The following is a 26,266-nucleotide window of genomic DNA, read 5'->3' as shown; positions in this document are numbered from 1 at the left end:
TAGGGAAAGGAGTGTTATTTCAGAAGCATGGCCACTTACATATCCAGGGACATACTGATGCAAATTGGGCAGGAAATCTTGTAGATAGGAGGTCAACATCAGGGTACTTTACTCTGGTTGGAGGCAATCTAGTGACTTGGAGAAGTAAGAAACAGAAGGTAGTGGCTCTCTTAAGTGCTGAGGCCGAGTTTAGAGAGACAGCTCGTGGATTGACCGAAGTATTGTGGCTAGGGAAATTGTTAGCAGAGATTGGTTTTCCAATTCGAAGCACTTGTCAATTGATGTGTGATAATCGAGCCGCGATTAGCATTTCGGAGAATCCAGTGCAACATGATCGCACTAAGCATGTTGAAGTTGACAGACACTTCATCAAAAAGAAGCTCGAAGAAGGAATTATTAGTCTTCCATTTTTGAGATCAAATGAGCAACTGGCAGACATTCTGACAAAGGCTGTACCAGGACGAGTCTTTGATGAGGTTCTTGGCAAGTTGGGTGTCAAGTGATCCGACAACTCAACTTGAGGGGGAGTGTTAGAATTAAGGAAAGAAGCATGGTTTGGGGATCGTGATTTGATCCTAGAATCAAGCCTTTGACCCTATCTCTAAGATTATTTCCTATTCTAATTATTGTAATAGCTATATAAGAATCGTATAATAGAAGATGTAGTGTGAGTGTTTTTTACATTTACAACAATCATAAGCCTTCTATATTTAATACTTAAGATATACCAACCACGAGAATTCATTTATAAATTATTCTTATTATGAAATTTATTAAATCAAATGAATTTCAAATTCATTTATTTTAAACACAATGAATTATGAGGCTTAAATGCAGAGAATGTGAATCTTACAATAAGGTTAGCTCCTTAAGGTTTCCAAGTTCCTTTGGAATGGTCCCAGAAAATGCATTTTGAGCAATTGACCTAATCATATGAAACAAAATAAAGTCACTTGGAGATCCAAAACAGTAAAAAATTAATAATAATAATAATAAGAAGAAGAAGAAGAAGAAGAAGAAGAAGAAGAAGAAGAAGTTACCACTTGACTAGTATGTAAAACCAACATGAGATCATATAAAGCATTAATACAGTATTCTTGCTACTTTTCCTATAGTGGGCATTACATTCTTTACCACAACAATATGAATGATGACTTGAATTTTAATGATCTGTACTTATGAAACTATTTGAGCAAAATATATCTTTTATAGAATTCTTTTTTTTTTTTTTTTTTTTTTGTATGCAAAATTTTATAGACTTTATTATACAACATATTGAGATTTTACGAAACTGATAACATGTTTTCCTGAAGGAAAAAAAATAATGAAAGAACTATAAAGCAATTTAAAATATTCGTTGAGCCCAAAAAAGAAAAGGGAACTAGGAAATACTTATTTGTTCCATTCTACGGCAATTCTAATATCTTGCACTTTCACCAATATGCTCTTACTAATACTTGCTCTTTTCCTCACCCATGAACAAGAATAATTCTATCATTAGTGATTTTGCCAAGCCACTATACACAAAACCTTCACACGTTTATGCACACTACACTTTGCATAACTACACAAACACAAGGAGATTAGCACTCCTTTATATCCAATACCATTTATCATGTCAATGACCAATAAATCCACATCCTAATGACTCTCACCCCATTAATGAAAACCCAATTCAAACCAACTAGAAACTCAAGTCCATTTTGGACTTTGCAATTCTTTTTCTACTTCTTCTATTTCTTTTCATAAAGTAATTCAAATATGGGTTGGACCCATTAACTCGACAACCCCCCCCCCCCCCCTCTAACCCATGGAGAGATGTTGGTTACTTCAATTCTTCATTTAAAACACGTAACATTATGTCTTCTATTATCTTCCCAACAAAAGATGCAATTCCCATGCATTTATTTTTCTTCTTTAAAATCCTTGTTGTCATTCATTGACTTCACTGCATTCTAACTTTGAAAGATGCTTCCTTCTAAAAAACTCTTAACTTTTTATTACCATCAAATTTTTCACTCCCCCGTTTTTTACACTATATATGAACCATCCACATGTCACCAAAGCACATTGCTTGTACCAACAGAAGTTTTGTTCAAATCATTCTTGAGTACCTATGCATTAGGCTTGCATATAAGATCACAAGCTTTTCTACTTGCAACCATTAGGCACCCTTCAATGAGCTTCCGTCCTCCACCAATAAAATTTTTATAAAAACCTACAATATCTAGCACAAGTTGAGAGCAAATTATCATGCAAACCTGGAACATGTCTTACATCGTTGAATGTCACTATATAGCCAAAATTAGTTTTAATTTTCACATCACTAATTTCTATTTTACTTGCTTGAATTTCCCATTTTTATAGCGCCAAAGTCGCCCTCTTTGTACACAGCGAAGAACTCTTTCACAGGAATAGTATGACCGAAGCTGCTGAGTCTGCAAGCCACTCTACACCTGGCTCAACATGTTCAAGATTATTCTATACAACTAAAACAACTATTACATCCTCCTTCTCACCAGCATCGGTCATAGAAATTGTGGTAGTATCATATCCTCTTTATACCAAATTCAAATATGGGTTGGATCCATCAACCCAACATTAAATATATTATTTATAGAAGAAAAAAGGAGAAAATATATATATTCCAATCCCTTACTATTTACCTTATTGAGAAATCACATTTAATTTAAGCAATATATAAGAAAAGTCAGAAAAATTGACAAAGTTAACTAATGTAGAATAAGATACCTATTTATATGATATATATGTCAAACTTTAAAATGTTGATCATCTAATGTCCTTGTAAGAGCTTCTATACTTACAGAGTCTTTAATGATGTTAAATTTCCAATAAATGCAGGCAAGGGACCCGTGAAGTAATTTCTGTCAATTTTCCTGCCAAATTGATTCAAAAAAAAAAAATCATGTGTTTGTTTGTGTGCGTGTGTATATATATAACTGTAAAGCTTAGAAGGATTGTGCAATATGCAGCCATATCACTCAATTTTACTGAAAGTGAGTTCTCTTATGCAAAAGAGAGAAAGGGAGAAGGGAATGAGGGTGGCAAAATAACAATAACGAGTGTCATCAATTTTTTTAAATGGCAATTAACTATTAATTCGGTATATGAGTAGGTCCATACACTAGGAGTAGGCAAGTATTTTCCAACCCAAATAACCGAAGTTTGGTTACCCTAACAGTGAACTCACAAGTTAAGAGTTAAGATTTGAAATAACCAAATCCAAAACAACCCTCTATAATTTATTCATTCTTAATAAGAAAAAGATAAGTCCCATTCCATTCAAATATGTCCATTTCTTCTGTAGTTACATGCTGCCCATAGGTGACATTTTTTTTTTTTTTTGTTCACAAATTGCTTTTTAGTAAATGCAATGACTTTTTGTTGGTTCATTTACTAAATTAGAAAGTATATTTGAAAGTACAATAATATGTTGCATATTCACACTTAAAAACAATGTCTCTACCTTACTAATATAAATATTATTTTAGGAAAGAATATTGAAAATATTTTAGTAATTTCATCAAAGACTTTTATACTCCATTGCAACTAAACATGAAGATTTTATATATTTCCTCCAAAAAGTTGAACTTGCCAATTTCACTTCTTGCTAACAAATAGTACAACAAGCATAACCAAAATGAAATGCAGAAAGAATCCTCACAGAAAAATTAGATGTTTCAAAACTAGAAGTGTTTCTGGAATCACCCCTCGTTTGTTCAGATTATACACCCTCCTGCAAATTAATTAAACAAGAATTAACAAAGAAAATATTTTTCTTTTTCAAATGAATAATAAAAAGATATTAAAATAGGGGATCAGGTAGAATTTTATTTGATGTCTAATACACTAGGAATAAGCAATTAATCAATTATATATTAGACTTCCAATAATATTTCAATTTAATTAACGACATTCTTACATGTACTAAGCTATTAAACCAGAAAAATATAAGGATGAAGATAGTTGGCCAAAATCAAATGAGAGATTCACCACCAATTGAAAACTAACAAGATAAAACCCATTAAGTTTGGCTTGACTAATGCACTTTAACATTATTTCAAATAAACTTAGGAACAACCTCACAATTTTGTGAGCAAGGTTAGTAACAATCAAATATTTAAGAACTCTTATGCTTTGTTTAGATGGAGCGTTGTTGGGGGTTTTTGAAGGTAAAGAAAAGTAAGCTTAAGTAACTCTTATGCTTTGTTTTTAGGAAAAGGGTTTGAAGGAATGGGAAGTTTTTTTGAAGATTTCAAACACCAACCAACCAAGTGCCCACCCCAAAAAAGAACCAAAATTTTCAACCCACCAAATTGGAGGTTAGGGAGAATTAAAACTTTTAGTTTCCCATACTATCCATGAATACCTATTAAAAACCACCCCCCTTTGTATTTTTTTTTTCTTAGTAAAAGTTTTTATTTAATTTCCTTGAAAATTTAAGTTAGGAAGAAATTTATAAATTAATGTTTGATAAAAAATATAGTTCTAACAAATTTATATATCTAAAAATAATAATTTTACTAAATTTCATTTATCTTACCTTCCTTCCAAGCATAAAAAATATCATTACCTTCCATTGGTTGTGTTTGGTAACATAGCGTTTGAACTAGCTTTTAGAAGTTAAGGTAGCATTTTATAAAAAGTCAACTCATGTAACGATTAACTTTTAAGGTAGCGTTTTATAAAAAGTCAACCCATGTAACGATTAGCTTTGAGCATTTTTGAAAAACTACTCAAACAACTAATAGCTAAACGCATAGTTATTAAAGGCGAGCCTGAAGGCTCAAGGGCTTGCGCCTCAACAGTCCTGAGGCGCGCGACTTCACTTAGGCTATCGCCTCTAGGAAGAGGCGTGTGCCTTTTTGTACCTCTGTTGTGCCTAAGGCTTGAGAAAGGCGTGCCTTTCTATTTTTTTGTTTTTTTATAGAACAAGTCACCGAGGGCTTTTTTCAATATAAAGCTATCTAGCCAACATCAGCTTACACAAAATAAATAAATCAATATAAAAAAAAAATGCAACAAAAAACTAGTGATGTACTTTGTGATCCAACCTCTACTACTTCAACTAGCAATTACCTCTGCAATCTAGTCTTTAGCCCCATTCCATACAGATATAACTCTTTCAATTTTTCTACCTATATTTGCTTTCTATTTCTTTTCTTTTTTTCATTTTTTTCATTATACTCTTTTCTGTCTTGACTCCATATCTTAAAATATAACTTGTCATGTTGCCATTTTTTTCTGATTTATGTGTGTTTCTTTCTATGTTTTCTACTTTTTCTCTTTTTTTTTTTTTTTGTTGATTGATATCTTAAAATATATTTTTCAGGTTTATGTATTTTATTCTTTTTTTTTTTTTTTTTGCGCCTCACTTCACTCAGGCACGTGCCTTCGCCCGGAGGCTAGCGACTAGGCTCCAACAGCCCTTTGCGCCTTAGTGCGACTTTAATTACTATGGCTAAACATTACTAAAACAACTAACAGTTAACAAAACAACTAATTTTGCCGAACAAACCTATTACCATGACAAAACTTACCTTGTCGTATCTTACATTACCTTAATAAACCTTCCTGCACCCATCCAAATAAATCATTTAAGATTTATGTGTATTTTAGATTGTATTTTCACTAAATTTATAACATGTCCCACCAAATTTCTAGTATACTCTTCGTTTTACTTAGTTTTTAGTTTTCAACTTTGATAGTCACTTTTAAGTGAAGTTTGATTTCTTTGAAGAGTTTAATTTGTAAAATATTCTAGGATCGTTAATAAAATATATGAAGCATAAATAATTGCTCTCTACTTATATTTAATCATTGCGGCCTTCAAATATGATTTATGATGAAAGTTTTATCATCTAAATATGAAACAATTTTTTTCACAATGTTTAACTTCCTTAATCATATAATAAGGTCTTCAAATCATAAATGGCGAAAAAAGTCACCTTGAAATTTACGTTTATTTTTATAATTGAAAGAAAAAAGAAAATTAAAAACAAAAAGTTATAAGATTATGTAGGATTATACTCCTCTCTCCCATATAATAATAATTTCTTTCTAAATAATAAAATTCGCAATTCATAGAAGGAACTAATTTGTTACATATGTAGCTATTAAGGAAACTTAGGAAACAAACATCAAATAGAGAAAAGAAAATGCATTTTATAATTTAAAAAACAACTAGCAACTGAATTAGTAACACAATAGTCAAGTGCCTAACCCGTAAAGCAAAAGTCATGAATCGTAAGATTCTTATTATTTTTTTCTATATCTTATCCTTGAATTAAGGGGAAAAATATGTTTTTAAATGAAAAATAAATGTTAGGGCCACATTGTCGCAAATAAACACAATTCTTGGCTCCTCACTAGTTATGATTACGATTATTGTAAAATGCAAAGTTATGCCATCATCAGTAGTTTTACATGTTAAAACTATTTGGTTCACAGAAATAACTTACTCGTTACAGATATTATTCATATTTATTTTATGTTATTTTGTTGCTATACTAAAAACAACAGTTGTAAATCATTTCCTAACCTTAAGTGTACATTGGAAAATAATAATGTTCATGATAGATAAAAAATAAATGGGCCAATAAATACTTTATTTTTTTTTCTATATATACTTAAATATGAATTAGAAAATTTTTGTTGTGGTCAACAACCATTAGGGTTCAATTAAACATGCTAGAGCAATATGCTAATTGGATGTATGCCTATGCATATCTTCCTTTCTTTTTTATGAGCTTGAAATTTTATTAAAATTATTGTTGAAATCTTTGTAATTAAAGTCAATATTGTCTTTCCTAGTTTAGGTTTATTGTCTTTCCTAGTTTAGGTTTATTCCTATCTAGATTATTTTCTATATTGGAACAATCTTGTGTATATATATAGTGGTGTAGAAATTGAAAATATAACACACAATAAAAGAAATACAAAATATTCTTTCAACATGGTATCAAGCCATTGCCATGAATTTTTTCGGTGACAGTTTCGGTTTCCGAGTGGACTGACATACACACAGTACCGACCGGAGTAGGAGTTGATCATCACCGCCCGGCTCAGAAAGAAGCGCGACCGCCGATCGGCCGTCCGTCCAAGCCGCGTCGCAGTCCGATCACGTGCGTGTGCACACGCGCCTCCAGAAGCTTCTGGCCGTTCTTCACGCGCCGGCGCGTGCGGCTATTTCCGGCAAGCTTCGTCGATGTTTCTTGCTCCGGCGGCCTCGATTTGATCTGGTGATTTTCCGTTGCTGGTCCTTCAGCACCAATTTTGCTTTTTTGCAATTTTTTTCCTTTTTTGGTTTATTTCTACCGCTGCTGGTTCTTCGCCACTGCCGCTTAAAATTTTTTTTTCTGACAATATGTGTGACGAAAAAAAGGTAGATATGGGTTTCCACTCAGAGAGCCCCTCTCTGCAGATTAGTCCGGTGAAGGTAGATGGAACGAACTACCTGGCTTGGTCTCGGTATTGTTTATTATTCATTGAAGCAAGAGGTTTGCAAGGATACCTTGATGGTGGCGCAACTAAACCAGTTTCGACAAATACAGGCTTAACAAATGGAAATCTGAGAATTCTCTTATTATGTCTTGGTTAATAAATTCTATGCAGCCAACTATATCCCGAGGCTATTTGCTTCTTGATACAGCTAAGAAGATATGGGATGCCGCTTCATAGACGTATTCGCAAACTGGAAACTATGCTCAGAGGTATGAATTGCGATAGAAAGTTCATGAAAACAAGCAGGGAGATCTGACTATCGGTCAGTATTTTGCTAAATTTAGTGGGTTATGGCAAGAACTAGATTATTACCAAGACTTTCAAGCCAAATGTACTGATGATGCCACTCAAGTTCAAAAGTTGATTGAAGTAGAACGTGTGTATGATTTTCTGGCCAGCCAAAACAACGAGTATAATCAGATTCGAGTCCAAGTTCTTGGAAGAGATCCTTTTCCATCCTTGCGACAAGCATATTCATTTGTACAACAAGAAGAGACTTGGAGGAAAGCTATGGTTCACAGATCTACAATTGATAAAGCAGGGTTGATTGCTAATTCTAGAAGAGAACATATACAAGCTGCCAAGAACGGTTCTTCAGACAGAGATCAATTGTTTTGTGACTATTGTGGTAAGAACAGGCACACTAAGGAGTTCTGCTGGAAATTACATGGACGCCCATCTAAAGGGCGTGGAGGAAAGCGGGTCAGTTCTTCTAGACTGCAGGCACACATATCTGATGGTGGAGCTTTATGTGAGGAAACATCTACTACTGGTAGCTTTTCTAATAAGGAAATTCAGTCCCTGAAACGATTGTTGTCACAGCTTGATTCTTCCTCAACTCAGACTGCAGCTTCTAATTTTGTTAATTCAGGTAATGCTTTTCTTACCTTTCTTGCAAAAATTGCAAAACCCTCTTGGGTTATAGATTCAGGAGCAAATAAACATACAACAAGCTCTATAAAACATTTCCTCACATATTCTAAGTATCAAGGCACAGAAAAATTCGCATTGCGGATGGCTCCTTAGTACCAATTGCTGGCACAGGTTCTATTAGCTGGACTTCCAATATTAAACTCTCCTCTGTTCTTCATGTTCCTAGATTCCCTATTAATTTGTTATCTGTTAGCTTAATCACAAAAGCGCTTAATTGCAAAGTAACCTATTACCCTACTCATTGTATATTTCAGGAACTGAACACGGGGAGAACGATTGGCAGTGGTAGCGTGCGCGATGGATTCTATCTATTGGATGACGTTTGTCGTTTTTCAAATTAGGGTACCGGTCAAGTTTTGTTAGGAACTTCTAGAAATCCTTCCCATGAAGTTATTCAATGGCATAGGAGATTAGGACATCCCTCTTTTTCTGTTTTAGGACGTTTATTTCCCACTTTATTTCCTAAGTGTGATTTCGATTAATCAGTATGTGATGCTTGTGAACTTGCCAAACACACCAGGCATTCTTATTCTCCAATTAATAATAAAAGCTTGATTCATTTTGCTACTATTCATTCTAAGTATGGGTTCCTACTAAAAATGTCTCTTTCTGGCTATAGGTGGTTTGTGACCTTTATTGATTATTGCACTAAATCGACTTGGGTTTATTTGATGAAAACAAAAAATGAAGTTTTTTCGTGTTTTCAGAACTGCCATAAAATGATTTGTACTCAGTTTGATGCGCATGTTAAAATCCTACGAACTGATAATGGTACTGAATGCATGAATGCAGTTTTTCGTACCTATTTAGATTCTAATGGTATTATACATCAAACTAGTTGTGTCAATACTAGTGCTCAAAATGGAGTTGCCGAAAGGAAAAATAGGCATTTATTGGAAATAGCTAGGTCTCTCATGTTTACTATGAATCTACCCAAACCATATTGAAGCGATGCTATTTTGACCACTGCTTACCTTATCAATCGTATGCCTCTTCGTATTTTAAATTTTCAAACTCCATTAGAAGTTCTTCAAGGAAAAAACTCTTACATTGTACCTCCTAAAGTCTTTGGTTGTGTTTGTTTTGTTCATCAAAATGGTCTGAGCAAATTAGATCCTAGAGCCTTGAAGTGTGTGTTTGTTGGTTACTCTACTACTCAAAAAGGATACAAGTGTTATCATCCTCCTTCTAGAAAATATTTTGTGAGTATGGATGTTACATTTCGGGAATTCGAGTCTTATTTTCCTTCCCAATCACCTCTTCAGGTGGAGAAATATCAGATGGAAGAGGTGATGGATGACATTCATTTCCAGGGGGAGTTTCCTGTAGACATATACAGTAGGAGAGAACAACCACCCAAACCTCTAGAAAGATTGGATAGACCTGATTTGAAAACCTACACACGGCGGACTAATACAGATACAACCATGGAGCATGAGACCTCTGATCGACCGTCTTCTCCAATTTCAGGCTCTGAAAATACAGCCGAACAAGAACTTGGTGAGTCTTCTTTAATTCCTGATGATTCTAATCCTAATCTTGATTCCAGCCTTTCTGACAATGACCTTGATATTCCTATTGCTCTTAGAAAAGGAGTTAGAACATGCACTAAACATCCCATCTCCCATTTCATCTCCTATAATGCTCTGTCCCCTTCCTATAGAGCCTTTGTTTTGTCTGTTTCTTCTGTTTCTATACCGCAAGATTGGCAAGAGGCATTACAGGACTCAAAATGGAAGGCTGCAATGGTTGAAGAGACGAGAGCTTTGGCAAAAAACGAGACATGGGATCTTGTAACTCCTCCATCAGGAAAGAAGCCAATTGGATGTAAATGGGTGTTCACAGTTAAACATAAGGCAAATGGTTCCATTGAGAGGTACAAGGCCAAATTGGTAGCAAGAGGGTTCAATCAGACCTATGGAGTTGTTTACCAGGAAACCCCTGTAGCCAAGATGAATACAATCAGAATTTTATTGTCTTGTGCAGCCAATCTTGACTGGGAATTACATCAATTTGGTGTTAAAAACGTTTTTCTACATGGTGATTTGAAAGAAGAGGTGTATATGGAGATTCCTCCTGGATTTCATGATGACAAGACCAGAGGAAAAGTTTGCAAGCTAAAGAAGTCATTATATGGGCTAAAGCAATAACCAAGGGCATGGTTTGAAAGGTTTAGTAAAGCTATGCTTTCATTTGGTTACATTTAGAGCGATGCTGATCATACTTTGTTCATTAAACATCATCAAGGTAAGATCACATTGCTTATTGTTTATTTTGATGATATCGTGATGACTGGAAATAATGAAGAAGAAATGACTCGAGAAATTTGTTAGCTAGGGAGTTTGAGATTAAGGATTTGGGAAAGTTGAGATATTTCCTTGGGATAGAAGTTGCTAGATTAGAAAAAGGGATTTTTATTTCTCAAAGAAAGTACATCCTTGATCTCCTTAAAGAAACTGGTATGTTGGGATGTAAACCTGCAGAATCACCTATTGAAGCCAATCATAAGCTTCAAGCTGGAGTGGGAAGTTCAGTTGATGTTGGCAGGTATCAGAGATTGGTCGGGAGGTTGATTTACCTTGCCCATACTAGAGCAGATATTGCCTATGCTATCAGTTTAGTGAGTCAGTATATGCATGATCCTCGGGAGTCTCACTTAGAAGCTGTGCATCGAATTCTAAAGATATTTAAAATCAGCTCCTGGTAGAGGACTTTTATTTTCTAAACATGGCTATTTGACAATAACAGGCTATACAGATGCGGATTGGGCTAGTTCCCTTGATGATGGAAGATCAACCTCAGGATATTGTGTTTTTGTTGGAGGAAACCTTGTCACATGGAGAAGCAAGAAGCAGGCCATTGTTGCAAGGTCCAGTGCAGAAACAAAATATAGAGCTATGGCACAGGGAATATGTGAACTCCTATGGTTGCGCAAATTAAAGGGAGAGTTAAAGTTGGTTGAAACAACAAATATATCCTTGTTTTGTGATAGTAAAGCAGCCATCAGTATTATGAATAATCCAGTCCAACATGATCGGACTAAGCACATAGAGATTGATCGTCACTTTATAAAAGAGAAGATAGTAGAAGGCCTTATAAATGTCTCCTATATAGCTTCAAAAGAGCAACTAGCCGATGTTTTCACAAAGGGTTTGAATAGCAAACTATTTCATCATTTAGTTTGCAAGTTGGGCATGAGTAATATCTATGCACCAACTTGAGGGGGAGTGTTGAAATCTTTGTAATTAAAGTCAATATTTTCTTTCCTAGTTTAGGTTTATTCCTATTTAGATTATTTCCTATATTGGAACAATCTTGTTTATATATATAGTGGTGTAGAGATTGAAAATATAACACACAATAAAAGAAATACGAAATATTCTTTCAACAATTATTAAAAAAAAGGAAGAAATTTTTTAAACCAAAAAATTAAATACTAGTTTTCTCTATAATCTAGAAAAAAAAAAAATCCTGTTAATCTATTTTTCTAAACATATAAACAATAGGACATTAAATTTCACTAATTTTATGAAGAGGTGGCCCTACTTTTGGCTCACAGGTCAGCATTTGGTGGAATTGCTAGCTATTGGTGGGCCAAAACCAAGATGCTCAACCAGGTTGGCCAGTAATTCTGGCTCAAGCTTTTGCTGTCAAATAATCTTTGATTTGGCTGACTTTATTAGTGGTCTACAAATAAAGAAATTTTCTTATAAATGATACTCCCTCTGTCCCAAAATATAAGTTGTTTAAGATTTTTGCACAAGGATTAAGAAAACAATTAATTCTCCTAGATTATAACAAACTCAAGAGTAATTTGACCAAATTATCCTTTATCTCAAAACCAATAATTGATTGTGAAGTATTTATTGTATTTAGTGTAAACAAGGGCTACATTGGCAAAACATCATTTATTACTTCTTGAAATACACAAAACCACTTATATTTTGGGACAAAATAACAAACCAAAAACGACTTATTTTTTGGGACAAAGGGAGTATCTTAATAAAATTTTTCTAGAAAAAACAGAAGTTAACAGTTAAATATGGAATTATCATTAAAATAGACAGACTCTCTCTAGTGATTTTTCTTGATTTTATGTTTGAGTTATTTCAGAAAGTTTCTGAAAGGTCAAATTACCAAAATGAAGAGTGAATGGCATATTTCAAAATGCATGCTATTGGACCAGAAGTTCAGTATTTATATTACAAAAAGAGAGAAAGAGAGACATACAATCTGGTTATGTGGCAAGTAGCACCATTGTTGTAGCCACAATCACATCTGATAGCAGGATTGTTATCAGGAGCTTCAAACTCAGACTCATCAATAGCAGATCCACTACAAGGCTCTCCACTTATATTCCACAATGGCACTGATTCAATATCCCATTGTTTGAATATTGAGTTCAGTGCCTCCACTGTCTCACCACACACACAAAATCACAATGTAAAGTTAATTAACAAGGGAATTAGCACTACAAGAGAATAGCTGCAGTAATAAAACCAGAAGATTCCTTAAGAAGGAGCAGAAGAAAAGCTCAAAAAATTAAAACCTCTCAACTAGAGCTCTAAAAGGCTAATTGTAAAATTTTAAGGGTAGGAAAATTCCATTAGCATAACACTATAAACAAACCTAAAGTTATTTTCTCAATCATAATTAACCCAATTAATATTCATCAATGTACGAAAACCAAATCCCTTCATAACTTTGCAAGTCTCGATGCTCTTAGTAGGCCTGCCAAACAGCATACTTCAGAATAAAACCGTGCCAGAACCGATTGGGAAAGGCACACACCCAATCAGACAAAAACCAGGGAATTGATTCAGGTTCTAGTCCTTTCCCAAAGTCTTTAGGATCAAAACCGGATTCAACTGTTTCTGGTTGAAACCAGTTCTGGTCCCAAAATGAGGAAAAAAAGCCAAACAAAACTGGTGCAGGAACTGGCCCTTGTTGAGACTACAAGACAGAACCAGAACCTTAGGGTCTGGTTCAGGTCTCAGTTCCAGTCTGAACAATTCGTTGAGCCAGTGGTCCCAGTTCAATGAACCAGACACCCCTAACTCTTTGTCCTATCTCACCAACCAGGCAACCACTACTGTTCTTTCTCTCTCTCTCTCTCTCTCTCTCTCTCTCTCTCTCTCTCTCTCTCTCAGTTTTTGATCTTCAAAACTAATAGTTCCAAATATGAGCTGAAATTTTTGATTGGCTTTTGAAAATAAAATTTCCAATAACCTTTCTCAGATTCAAGGAAGAATTTGTTGGGTACATCGTCACTTTAATGTAAAGATTATTTTTGAATTTTACAATACAGAAGACAAGTGTTTTAAGCAAATGAACTGGTTTCTAATCAAGACTTGCTTTTTCTTTTCTTTTGTGAATCACAAATGATTGCAATTAAACATCACAACAGAGCAATTCACCTTCAGAAGCCATTCATTTCCACCCGTCAAACTAATCTATCAGAAGAAGCAATCTTTCAGTTGAAAAAAAATTACTTAGATAGTCTATTTCATCAAAATACTTCACAAAATTAAGATTATTACAAGAATTCTACTAATTAAAATTTTAAAAAAAAAAAAAAAGGAGAAGAAATGGTACCTTCAGCTGGGTCCGTAGTAGCATTTTGAGCATTGGAACTGTCAAGTGAGAGAAAAATGAAGCAGAGGCACAACCAGCAACGAACTAACACTAAGGAAGAAGGTTTTGGCTTCACATGCAAGCCCATATCTTTTTCTTCTGTCTTCGTTTTCTTCTTCTTCTTCTTCTCTATCTCTGCCCTTCACAGAAATAACTTGTTCAGATGGGTAACCATAAAAGATAGACTCCAAAATGTTCAAAAACTCTATGAGCTGAGCTCACTAGAAAGACTTTTCTTGTAAGGTTTTAATGCCCAGAATTAGAACGATCTCCATTCAAATATTTTGTAAGTGGAGATTAATTAATATCTTCTGTACTTCCTTAGTTCCTTTGACAATGGTATCTTTTTGTTTTTTTTTTTTTTTTAGCATGGAAGAGAGGATTCCGACCTGGAAGGTCATATCATTATTATTATTTTTATTTTATTATTATTTTTTTTATTTAAAAAAAAGTTATAATTTTATTTCTGTATCTTATCTAAAATAATTAATTTATCCTTGTATTTTAAAAAATAAACTGTTCTTTTCCTATATTTCGCCTCCCTCAAACTGGTATGCCTTCCCATCTATTTTTCAACAATTTTGCTGTTTGTCAACCACAAAAACGGGAGTCAAAGGTAAGATGTAGAGTTTTTGTACCACAATTTCCTATAATTACATGAGAAATTTCTCTTTTCTTATTCATCTTTCTATTATAAATTTCTCTTCAAATTTTTGTAGCGCCTCCTCCTTTTCTTTTTCTTTCTTTCCCTGCAAATTGTTTGTGTTTTTTTGTGATTCGCCTTTTTTTCCTTAGTATCAATCGAAACTCATTATTATTTTCATAAAATCTTATGGATTTTTTGGATTTTGACAAGAATCCTGAGATTTTCTTTTCTTCCCTTTTTGGCTTATCTTCCTTTCCTCCATAAAAAGCCTTACCCATTTGGTAATTTTATTTCACTTGATTGTATCTTACTTTGGCTTATTCACATGAACTCGAATTGAATTGCATCAATTTTTTAAACTCTTTTTGTGGGTAAGGTTTGTTGGATATCGGCGCAGTAATAAATTCCAAGATTGATTAATAATTTATAACATCAAAAATAATAATGGGAAAAGCAACCAAAATAATACTAACACAAAACACCAAATAATATTGTATTAATAAGAAGCAAATTTTCACAAAGCTCAAGGAAACCAAAATAATACTAACACAAAACACCAAATAATAATATTGATTTTCACAAAGCTTCACGAAAGGAATTATAGGATTGGTTTTTGCTATTCCTTCCTCAGGATTGGTTTTTGCTTGGTTCTTACAAATGAGAGGAGGGGTGGTATTTATAGGCATTTCCACTTCCTTAATGTACGGCTAAGATTTGCTTACAAAAATGGATGGTCTAGATTACAAGGAACATTCTAGAGTTAGGTAGATATTTCATAAAATATCTTTGAGTGGGATTATTCTAGAATGCCCTAGGTATTTACATACTTTGTGGGCTTGGATCAACCATTTTTGGGCTAAAGGCTTCCTAAGTCTTGACTTATTATGACAGCTCAATTTGGTGGTGATTTTTCTAAATTAATTGATGATATTTAATAAGGTTTTGAATTGAAGAAAAATGCTTTTTGGGTATGTTTCTAGGTAAGGCTCTGAGAACCCAACTCTTCGAAACACGTACATCCAGTCCTGCAAGTAAATTATTTTATGACTATTGTTTCCCCTCCGATCTAAAAAACTCTATCACTAAAAAGAGCAACACTGATTAATCACGTCTCCAGTGCTTCCTCACTTCTTATTTCAACCTCTTTTCCACGTAAAAGGCCCCTGAAAATTGAAAAAATAGCTACTAAAGCAATTGTAATGTGCTCAGAGCTACTCATCATTAAACTAACTATGCCTTGTATTTTTAGGTGAGTAAGTGATGGAATCCTCTTAAAACAAGGGTCTTGTCTTTTTATTAATTATTTGACGAAAAAGGTATAAAATTTGAACATAAGGGTATAACAGTTCACTGAAGCTAATACACAAGGAAAAAGTAGTGTATTTTTTAAAATATAAGAAAAAACTAGTCATTTTAGGAAAATACGGGAATAAAATCGTAATTTTCCCTTATTTTAAGTAACTAATATCCTAATAAGCAGCCAAGGGTATTCATGAATCACGTAAGCTATCCACAAACTGATGTATAATTACGCTGTTGAAAAATTAATGATTTGGTTTGATTTGAAAAAAATTAAAAAGAATTAAAAGATCAATTAGATTTATAATTTTGAAGTTAAAATTGCGAAATTTTATCTAATCAATCAAACAAATAAATAAATATATATATTGAAAAATATAATTCATTAGTTATAATATCAAATATTACAAAATAGAGGAACGTGCCACACTATGACTCCATTGATTGAAGATCCATATATATATAAATTAATATCAATGGTTTCTAACCAAATAAAATCAAATATTATACTCTTATTTAGAATAAACCCTCACAAAAGAATGGACAAAAACCTTCAAATACGGAGAGAAAAAAAACAATAAAAAAAACCAAAATAAATATATTATAAGATCAACAGATCCAAGTTTATTAAAAATGATTAAAAAATTAAAAGAGAGAAAGAGTAGAAGTTTTTGGATAGGGTTAATAACATTAGCGTGCCCCTTACAAAATATCATCTCAACATGATTATAACTTAGTAGGTCCGTTTAGTTCGATTTGAAGCAATAATCAAACCAAATTAAAAGTGGTGATTTGAAAAACTGAGACCGAACCAAATAATCAAAAATACAAATCAAACTAAAATTTTAATGGCGATGTGATTTATTTGGTTCGATTTGATGTTTGGAAGAAGAGAAATTAAACTTCCTTGTCTAGTTGAGAAGAGAAAAAAAAAAAAAAGATTAACACTATGTTAAACATGAAAAATAGATTAATACATATTATGATATTAAGACACATGATTTTAAATAGTTGTTCAAAGTATTTATATACAATAAGATGTTAATTCAACAATTTAAAATTGATTTATTTTTACATTTATTACCTGAAAAACTATATAAAAAAAAAAACTAATGTATAATTAGTATGTAATGGGTAATAATATAGTTGTCATGAATTTTTAATATTTGAGTTTTCCTAAAATAATTATATAATGGAAGAATGTTCAGTTTATCCCCTGAACTTGGACCCAATATATAAAATGCTCAAAATTGAGCTTTTTTCTTTTTTTTTTTTTTTTTGTCAAATTCCTCCAAAATTAACTCATTTTCACCGTTGTCCTTAAAATATACCCCATATTTTTTAATTGTCCCAATACTTCAATTTGTTACTTAAAAACATAAAAAATATGTTTACCAATTGTCCGGTCAACTACCGGTAATTTGCTGATGTGGATTTAATTGACTGATTAACAGAGATTTTTGCAAGTGTATGAAATCGCAACAAGTAATATAGAGTGAAAGAGTATCGTATCCACAGGGATTGTATATCAAGTACCAAAATTATATTAACCTATTATTATTTAATCGACAATACGAGAGATTTGTTAGAAGGAAAGTAAATTTGAAAATAAACAGAAAGAGACCAAACAACAAAATTTAGGTGAAAAGAAATCAAGGATTTAAAATTACTAGGGAATTTGATTTCACTTAATTCTATCCAATTTATTTTATTAGTTTGTTAATCAATTTTAATTGTTCAAGTAGGAGAAACAATCCTAAAATCACTAACAAGCTCTCCCGATGTATTGTTAGCTATTCTAATCTAGTTTAATTACTTATCTTCCAATAGCGCAATCAAACATAGATTAAATCATTAAGTTTTATGGTTGTTTTGTGAATTCATAACCTAAGGTCATTAACTTATGAAAACCTCCATTGAGTCAAACCATATAGCTTCCGCATCAAGTTATTATTCTCAAGTAATTCATTACCTTTTTCATATCAAAAATCCTTCTCCCGATAGTGATTAATGAAATAAATCAATCCATGGAAGAAACTCTGCCTGGAAGCCTTAAGTTCAATAATAAATTATAATAAGAACAAGGAAAAGCAAATCTAATATTATAAATTGGAATCGAATTAAGTTAAATCAAATCCCTAGTATAAGAGTTTAGATAGACATAGTAATTAAATAAAACTCAGTAATACTTGAATAAATCTTCATAATCAGTAATGAACAATGAAAAGAAAAACAAGATTAAGAGTTTCGAGATAAAAACTAGGCAACAGCTATGTGGATGGCTTCCTTGAATCTTGGCACAAATCTTGGATGCTTGAAATCTTTGAGAGAGAGAGAATTATGTAGAAAATTACTACAATTCGAGATATCTTCACAATGAAAAGCTCCCCTCTTTATATAGACCTCCTGGAGGAAAATCTGACTCCGTTTAGGAAATAGAATCCTTATTAAGTACAAAATCTTCTTTAGGAGATCATGACTGTTTAGGTCTTGGATTTCTTCTTAGTTAGGACTCTTTCTCTTCCTAATTAGGTTTAGATCTTGTGTAGCACGTTTAGGAAAATATCTGAGGCGAGCCCATGTGAGAAAAAGATTGGCTTGCATTTTTAGTTCAAGTCAGTTCTACCTTCAAAGCACGGGCGTGCCATATAGCACGGCTAGGGCGTGCTAAAGTCTGGAACTATGAATGGTTGAGCACGGGCCGTACTATGCAACACGCTCAGAGGAGTCTTTGTGGCACGGGCGTGCGCCCTAGCACTACTAAGGCGTGCTAGGCTCTGTCCTTCCAAGATAGATCTTATCATGGGCGTGCTAGGCAAACACGCCCTGAGGTTCTTTTGGGCACGGGCGTGCCATGTAACAGGGGCCAGCCATGCTAGCCCCTGACTCTCCACTTGATTTTCCTTAGTTTTAGCACGGGCGTGCTAAGGTGCACGGGCTGGGCGTGCTCGAGCCTGAGTATTTTGCTTCGTAATGCTCTTTTCTGTGCCAAAACCTTGCAAATTTCTTTAAAATCAAGTGGATTAAGGTTCAAGGAAGCTTTGACAAAAATTATACTTGAAATGAAGTAAAAATAAATCAAAGTGATAAAATTTGCTAAATTTCTGATTAAAAACTCTACTAAATACCGTAAAATTGACACTTATCACTGATAAATAATTACTTAAAAAAATAACAAGTCAGATTTTTTAAAATTTTTTATCTCTCTTCAACTTGTAATTTTCTCTCTCTATTTTACTTTGTAATTTTCTCTCTCCTTTGCCCCCTTTCACTTGCAGCAGCCGATTGATAGAAGAGATCTATTTTCACTAAAGTAAATCTAAACTATTGCTCTGATCTATCTTCACCATCACTGCTTTTGTTGGAATTTACGAGACAACAGAGCAAGTAAGGCTCGTCGATCAGACCATCCCTCATCTCCATTGCGTGATTCACAATCACAAACCCTGCCTATAGCCATGGCTAAGGAACAACTCAAAGTTCCAAACACCGATTAAACCTCCCTTTCCCTTGTTTTTGGTGCCCTTTCCATCTTTGTTCTATTTTTTCTTCGTTTGTTATATTTTTTTAGTCTATTACATTTAATTTGTACCATCAAAATTGATGTAATTGTTGGTTTTTTGAATGTCAAAGGATGGGTATAATATGAAGAAAGTTGTAATAAAGATGGAAAAGTATTTGAAGAGAATCTGATAGAGGAAGAGTGTTTTTTAGTTCAAGATTTATATCAAAATCTAGCCAATAAGGTTGATTTTGAATTCTTTTGAAGGTAATCAACTTTCACTTACTCTTATTTCAATAAATTTGCTCTGTTGCACTTTAAGATTCTTATCTTTATGTATGAAAAATAGAGTTTTGGTTTTTTCAAAAAAGGCTACTTGCTGTGTAAATCAAATGGATCTTCTATTTATAATTTCTTTTGATTTTTTTTCTTTTTAATGTTCTTGATTTGATTTAATTTGTGTTTATAGGAAATGGACGAAAACACGATAAAGAGAGTATAATTGATTTGATGGAGGTTTTGTGGGCAGGAGAGAAAAAATGCAGGAGAAAGGAAAGGAGAAAATTTTTGATGTGGTATTGTTATTCTAATAAAAATTCATATATTTTTAAGTGACGAATTAAAATACAGGGACAGTTAAAAAATATGACATATAATTGAGGGAAAGTGGGTAAAAATAAGCCTCCAAAACTTGTACCAAAATGGACAATTAGCTCAGTGAGCTACACGTGGTCAACAACAAAAATAAATAATAAAAAAATTTTAAACTCTAAATTCACTCTTATTCCTTCCTACTCTTTTTTCTTGAAGCTTTATGCCATATTTGATTTATCCTGTTTTTATTTCTTTGTTTTCTTTTCTTTACACCCAATTGGAGTTGTTACTCTATATTTCATTGATTTGAATATAATTTTTTCTTTTTCTTTTTTTTGTTAGTATTTCTTGATTTATCGCCCTGTAATTCTTGGATCTTTTTTATCTTTTCTTTTCGAGATTTATTCTGCTTTTTCTAATTTTTCTTTTGCTTTGTTGCAGATAATATTAACAGTGATGATACAAAGTGATTTCTATGCTCCATTAAAGAGTAAGAATACAACTTTCCCTCCAATCCCAAAGTGAGGTAGAGTCAAAGCTCATATTTTTTAGAGCTTGGCCAAGACTATTATTGTTGTGGCCTGTAAGAGAGAACGAACTCGAAAAAAGAAATAATAGAGGAGACAGCGGAAAACACGGGAGGAATCAGTAGCCATAACTTCCTTATAAAATCAATTTCTACTTACATCAACAGAAAGTACTTAAACAAAACGCGATTTCTTAACGGGCCGAGACAAAAAAAAAAAAAACAAAGAATAAAGAATCATCACAAAGAAATAGAAAGTAAAAAAGGGATCTAGAAACTGTATTGATATAGATTAAGATTTGGGAATTGAAAATAGAAGAGACTGAGAGAGAGAGATATATCAATTTGAAGTGGGGGAGTAAGATGAGAGTTCAAAGTCAGGAAGAGGTTTTAAAAAGTGCATATTTCTACAAATCTATGGAGAAGAGAGGCTTAAGAAATTGCAGAGATTTCATCTTTCAACAAATCGATGGAGAAGAGAGGAAAGAGAAAGAGATGTTTTAGAATAAATAGGGTTGGTACACACTTAGGAATAATGTGACATACACTGTCAAAATTTGATTTAATTATCCATTTTAATATAAGTTTCGGAGGAAATTGACAAAAAGCTCAAAATTGAGCTTTTTGTATATTAGACCCAAGTTAAGGGGCAAATTGAACCTTTCCTTATATAATTTACCTAACGAATACGAAATTATAATACATTATCCAATATAAACTAAGTGATGCAAAAAAAAAGTATAAATTGAATTAAATTATTGAGTAATTTATTTAAAATACCTTGAATTCTGCGTTTGTAATGATGTTAGCTTAAAATCAACTTAGCTTATTAATAGGTTATATTTTTATAGTTATTTTAATTAAGTTTTCTTTAGCATTTCTTTTAATTTTTATATATTTTGTTTTATTTTAGTTAGAATTATTTATGTCTTTAATAAAGATTCCTTAAATCATACTTCATTTGATCTTGAGGAATTTTGCAGGATTTTTATAGGAAAGCAGCCAAAAGTGCAAAAGATGATTAAAAAAGCAAAAGTTTGGCCATGACATTCAGCAAGAAGCACGTCCAGGCCGTGCTACCCAGCACCCCTTTGCTACTCTGCATAGTTCAACCCTGGGTCAAGATTACATATTAAACTCGTGCTGCCTCCATAAATCTGCGTGAAGATCTTATAGGACGTATCTTATCAAGATAGAGTCCTATTTAGACACTAGAAAATCCTAATTGGGAAAAAAATATAAAGTCTAAACAGTTTTCTGTCTCAAAAAGATTTCTTCTTCGATAGAGATTCACTTTCCTAAACAAATCCAAAGATATTCCAGACAGTCTATATAAAGAGAGAGACTAGCCATGGCTATGATTCATTGGATATATCATCTTTTTGATATCTTTTGTTCTCTTGTTCTCTACTGTTAGTTTCTCTCTTTAAGACTTTAAGTATTCAAGTTGGTGGAAAGATTCAAGGAAGCCATTCAAATCTATTGTCGACTAGTTTTTATTTCTGAACTTTTTTCTTGTTTATTTTTCATTATGAGATTATTTACAAGTTTAATTCAGTTTAATTTATTTACCACGTCGAACTAAATATTTTTACCAAGGATATGATGTAGCTTAAGTTCAATTCCAATTTATAATACTAGATTTTATTTTCCTTATTCAAGTAAAGTTTATTATTGATCTTAATGCTTCCAGATAAAGTTTCTCCTTGGATTAATTTCTTTCATTAATCACTATTGAGAAAAGGGTTTTTGATATGAACATAGTAATAAATTTTATGAGAATAATAACTTAATGTGAGAGCTAGATGGTTTCCCTTGTGGGAGGTTTTCATAAAATTAAAGGCCTTATTTCATTAATCCTGACTCGAAAGTTATGTTTGGTTGCGCCAATGAGAGATGGATAATTGAATTGGGTTAAAATAACTAATAAAACATCGAGAGAGCTTATTAGTGATTTAGAATTAGTTCTCCTTCTTGAATAATTAAATTTGATTATCAAACTAAGAGGATAAATTAGATAGAAGTAAGTGAAATCAAAATCCCTAGTAACCTTTGAACCTTGATTTATTTTCAAAAATTACTTGCTTAATTTCTTTATCAATGCTTTATTTTGTTTCTTGTATTTTACGATTATTGTTCTTATGTCGTTTAGATAATAGTAGGTTAATATAATTTTGGTACTTGGTATACAATCTTCGTGGAAACGATACTCTACTCATTTTTTATTACTTATTGCGATTTTGTGCACTTGTGAATTTTCCCTGTCAAGTTTTTGGCACCGTTTCTGGAGATTGACATTACCAATATCAATAATAATTAACCTATTATTAATTTATATAATTTTTATTTTAATTTTTTTATTAATAGAAATGTTTGTTTATATTATTTGTAATTTTTCTTTACTTTATTGATTTTTTACTTTTGTTATTTTCTTCTGAAGTATTTTCAAATGTTTCATCAATAAATAGTCGCAAGTTTTAGTCAACAACATTCGGAGCCATTTTATGTCACTTAGGCAAGATTTAACAATTTATTGGAGGGATTTCCTTATCATAATTTTACAAATAAATATCTCAATTTCTTATTCCATTTTGCATTAGATGAAGAAACAAGAAGTTGGATAGATAGTAGATTTTTAGCAATCAGTATTCACCTTGTAGAAAGCAGTTATGAAGATGCACTTCACATATTAAATGATTTGGCAGATTTTGACTACCATTGGCATTGGGATCCTTCACTGTTTGGAATCACCAATACCCTCCTAATTTTGAGGATGAAGAGACAAAGAAGAATCAAATTAAGGATTTGATTGATGTCCTCACTAAATCTTAAATGGAACTTTCTAAGTTTCACATGAAATTTATGAATGAAACTTGCAAGAGTTTTAAGATCCAACAAAAGATAATGAAGAATTTGGAGGTACAACTAGGGAAATTGGCAACTATGGCAGCTAATGGATCTTAAGATAAGGAATGCAAGTTAGATTATGAGGAAACTTCATGGGAAGTTGCACTTTTAGAAGAAGTAAAGCCTACATATGAAGAATACAGCTCCTTTGAAGACAAATCAAATCACATTATCTTGCCTCCAAATATAATTATTAATGACTATGAAGAAGTGAGGTACAATTGGAAGGGGCATCGGGTGAGATTTTAAATGAAGACAAGCAAAAAATAATATTGGTGGATGAGGGAATAATTGAAATTATTGATTTGAGATCATCAATGGTTTTTATACGTACACCACTAAAAGATCCTTTCTTTCCAATGATACCATATTCAATAAATTGTGCTCTCCATAATTTAATGCAGTTCTTTCCCTAAGTTCATCATCCAAAGCCTCATATTGTTGATAAGATGAGCATAATTCTTCCTGAACTAGCCAATCTTGAGGGCGTTTTCAACCAAGACCCAAGTGTGATGTTACATGATACATACTATTGGCGAAAGCTGTTATTTGATGAACTTCTCAAAAGTCAAGATAAAGCAATAATGGGAGGCAACCCACAATTTTTTTTAGTTTATCATTTCAATAATTTTTTTTAATTTATTTCGTAGCTTTAAAATAATTTAATTAATTTTCTTTGTAGTTTTTATTTAAATGAACCGAACTTAACTAATTTTGTGGTGAAACGGACTAAATTCGGAGTTGCACGGCTTGAGGCTGTTAATTAGCACAACCATTCTAGGACTTTTGAAATGCAAAATTATAGATTTTCAGAGAAGAACACATGCATGTCGTGCTAAATAACACACCCGTGTCAAAATGTAACATGAATTTAGTTGAACTTGCAGTCGGAAACACTCTTCGACCGTGTCCAAGCCTCTGCTCGTGCTCCTTTCCACCGAGATGACAGTACCACTGCTTTTACGCCTACAACACTTGTTCTTTATTCGTTTATTTATTTTTTACTAGTCTTTTTATGACGTGCATTGCATGTTTATTATACTCGTTCTTTTTACTCGTTTAATTTTTTTGTTTATATAATATTAAAACATAAGTTTTTATTTAAATTAAATAAATACAATGTTTATTTACATTACACTTTGCTCTAAAAAATATAGAAATTTAAAAATAAAAATTTATTTTATATAATGAAGTAGTCTCAAAATAAAGTTCAACCCAACCCCTAAACCTAATTTTATATAAACCAAATTGTAGAAAAATAAAAATATAGAAATTTAAAAATAAAATTTTGTTTTAACAAATAAATTAAGAAATTAAAAATTTTCGAAGACTTAATTATGTGTAGATGTATATTTAAAAATAAATTTATGAAAAAATCCTATCAAATTGTAAAAAATAAAAAAAAAAATCAAATGTAGTCCTAATCAAAATATTTTAAATTACAATCAAATATTTTATATTTTTTAATAGTTTTTCCTTATCCTTATCTCTCTCCTAATCAAATATTTAAAATTAAGATTAAATATTATAAATATTTTTGGAAGATAAAATTTTTTAATTGATTATGACTAAATTATTTTAGAATATTTTAATTTCACCAAAGATACTATCAGAAATCCCATTATTTACTCTCCTATTTCTACATTAAATATAGTATAGATTATAGAATAAGTATGATTATAATTTTTCTCTTATATTCTCTAGATATTTATAATGTTAAAGCAGGATTTTATATGTAACAACCTTAAAATTAAAATTTATTTTTATTTAAATAATATTCATATTAAAGAGAATAATATTATAATTAAAACTAATTTTAATATGATAGGAAGCCATTAAAAGTCAAGTATATTTAATAAAATTATTATAGATGATAAAATGAAAAATCATTATTAATTATAAGATTAAATTTTAATTTTTTTGAAAATGATAAATTTGATTTCAATTAGCATCTACCATTTCTTAAAGGATTTTAACATTCCATTCATTTGTACACAATCAAAAGAGGAATAATATAATAAATAAATACATATACACTTACGTTAAGTAATTTTAATGTTTTATTATTAATTTGCAATTTTAAAATATATAAATTAAACACAAATTTTTTTTTAGATAATTTAAAATAAATAAATTAAATAGAATATTAATTATGTGCGTGCGTGCACCATTCAAAAAGTTAAAAGTATAGAATTTTTTAAAAAACTAACAAAAAATACTCTGAAATTCAAAAATTTGAAAATCATAATTATCAATTTATTTATAAATTGCTTAAATCTTATGTGTGTAGTATTTAAAATATAAAATTTTTTAAAAACTAGGGAAAAATCTCTAAAATTGAAAGTTATAATTATCTATTTATATATTAATTACTCAAATATTATTTATATATATATATATATATATATATATATATATATATATATATATATATAATTAAATTTTTTCATAAGATATTTCAGAATATCTCAAAATTTATTAAAATATTTTAGAAAATCCTATTATTTCTCTTGGAAATCCTATTATTTATTATGCACTTTGTTTTTTTTTTCTTTTTTTGAGAGAAATCAAACTAGAATTTCATTAATTAGAAACTGTATACAGACATGAGTTATAAATCAATATGTTTTTATATTTTTTGTATATGAAGCCTAATAATAAACCGCTTATACAAAGAATAAAAAAACACAATCTTGATTTG

General features: G+C 31.7%; 1 protein-coding gene across 3 annotated transcripts in view; it reads right to left on the bottom strand.

The window, feature by feature from the left end:
• LOC105635545 (putative LRR receptor-like serine/threonine-protein kinase At1g56140) overlaps window positions 1-14,459 on the bottom strand; it is a 31,339-nt gene extending 16,880 nt beyond the window's left edge. The window contains exons 1-5 of one of the 3 annotated variants that reach the window (XM_020679882.3): window positions 14,053-14,459; window positions 12,688-12,875; window positions 3,686-3,757; window positions 2,826-2,897; window positions 854-925 (exon numbers count right to left, since the gene is read on the bottom strand). In XM_020679882.3, the coding sequence (XP_020535541.1) occupies window positions 854-925; window positions 2,826-2,897; window positions 3,686-3,757; window positions 12,688-12,875; window positions 14,053-14,085 (437 nt within the window). In that variant the 5' untranslated portion in view covers window positions 14,086-14,459. The remainder of the gene's footprint in view (window positions 1-853; window positions 926-2,825; window positions 2,898-3,685; window positions 3,758-12,687; window positions 12,876-14,052) is intronic. The other 2 variants (XM_020679881.3, XM_012218610.4) reach the window with 2 other exon arrangements.
• Between the last annotated feature and the right edge of the window lie 11,807 nt (window positions 14,460-26,266).

Source organism: Jatropha curcas, chromosome 10 (assembly GCF_041381405.1).
Source record: "Jatropha curcas cultivar XTBG-Jc1 chromosome 10, XTBG_Jcur_1.0, whole genome shotgun sequence".
NCBI classification, from domain to species: domain Eukaryota; kingdom Viridiplantae; phylum Streptophyta; class Magnoliopsida; order Malpighiales; family Euphorbiaceae; genus Jatropha; species Jatropha curcas.
This window is presented reverse-complemented; position numbering and strand designations above follow the sequence as displayed.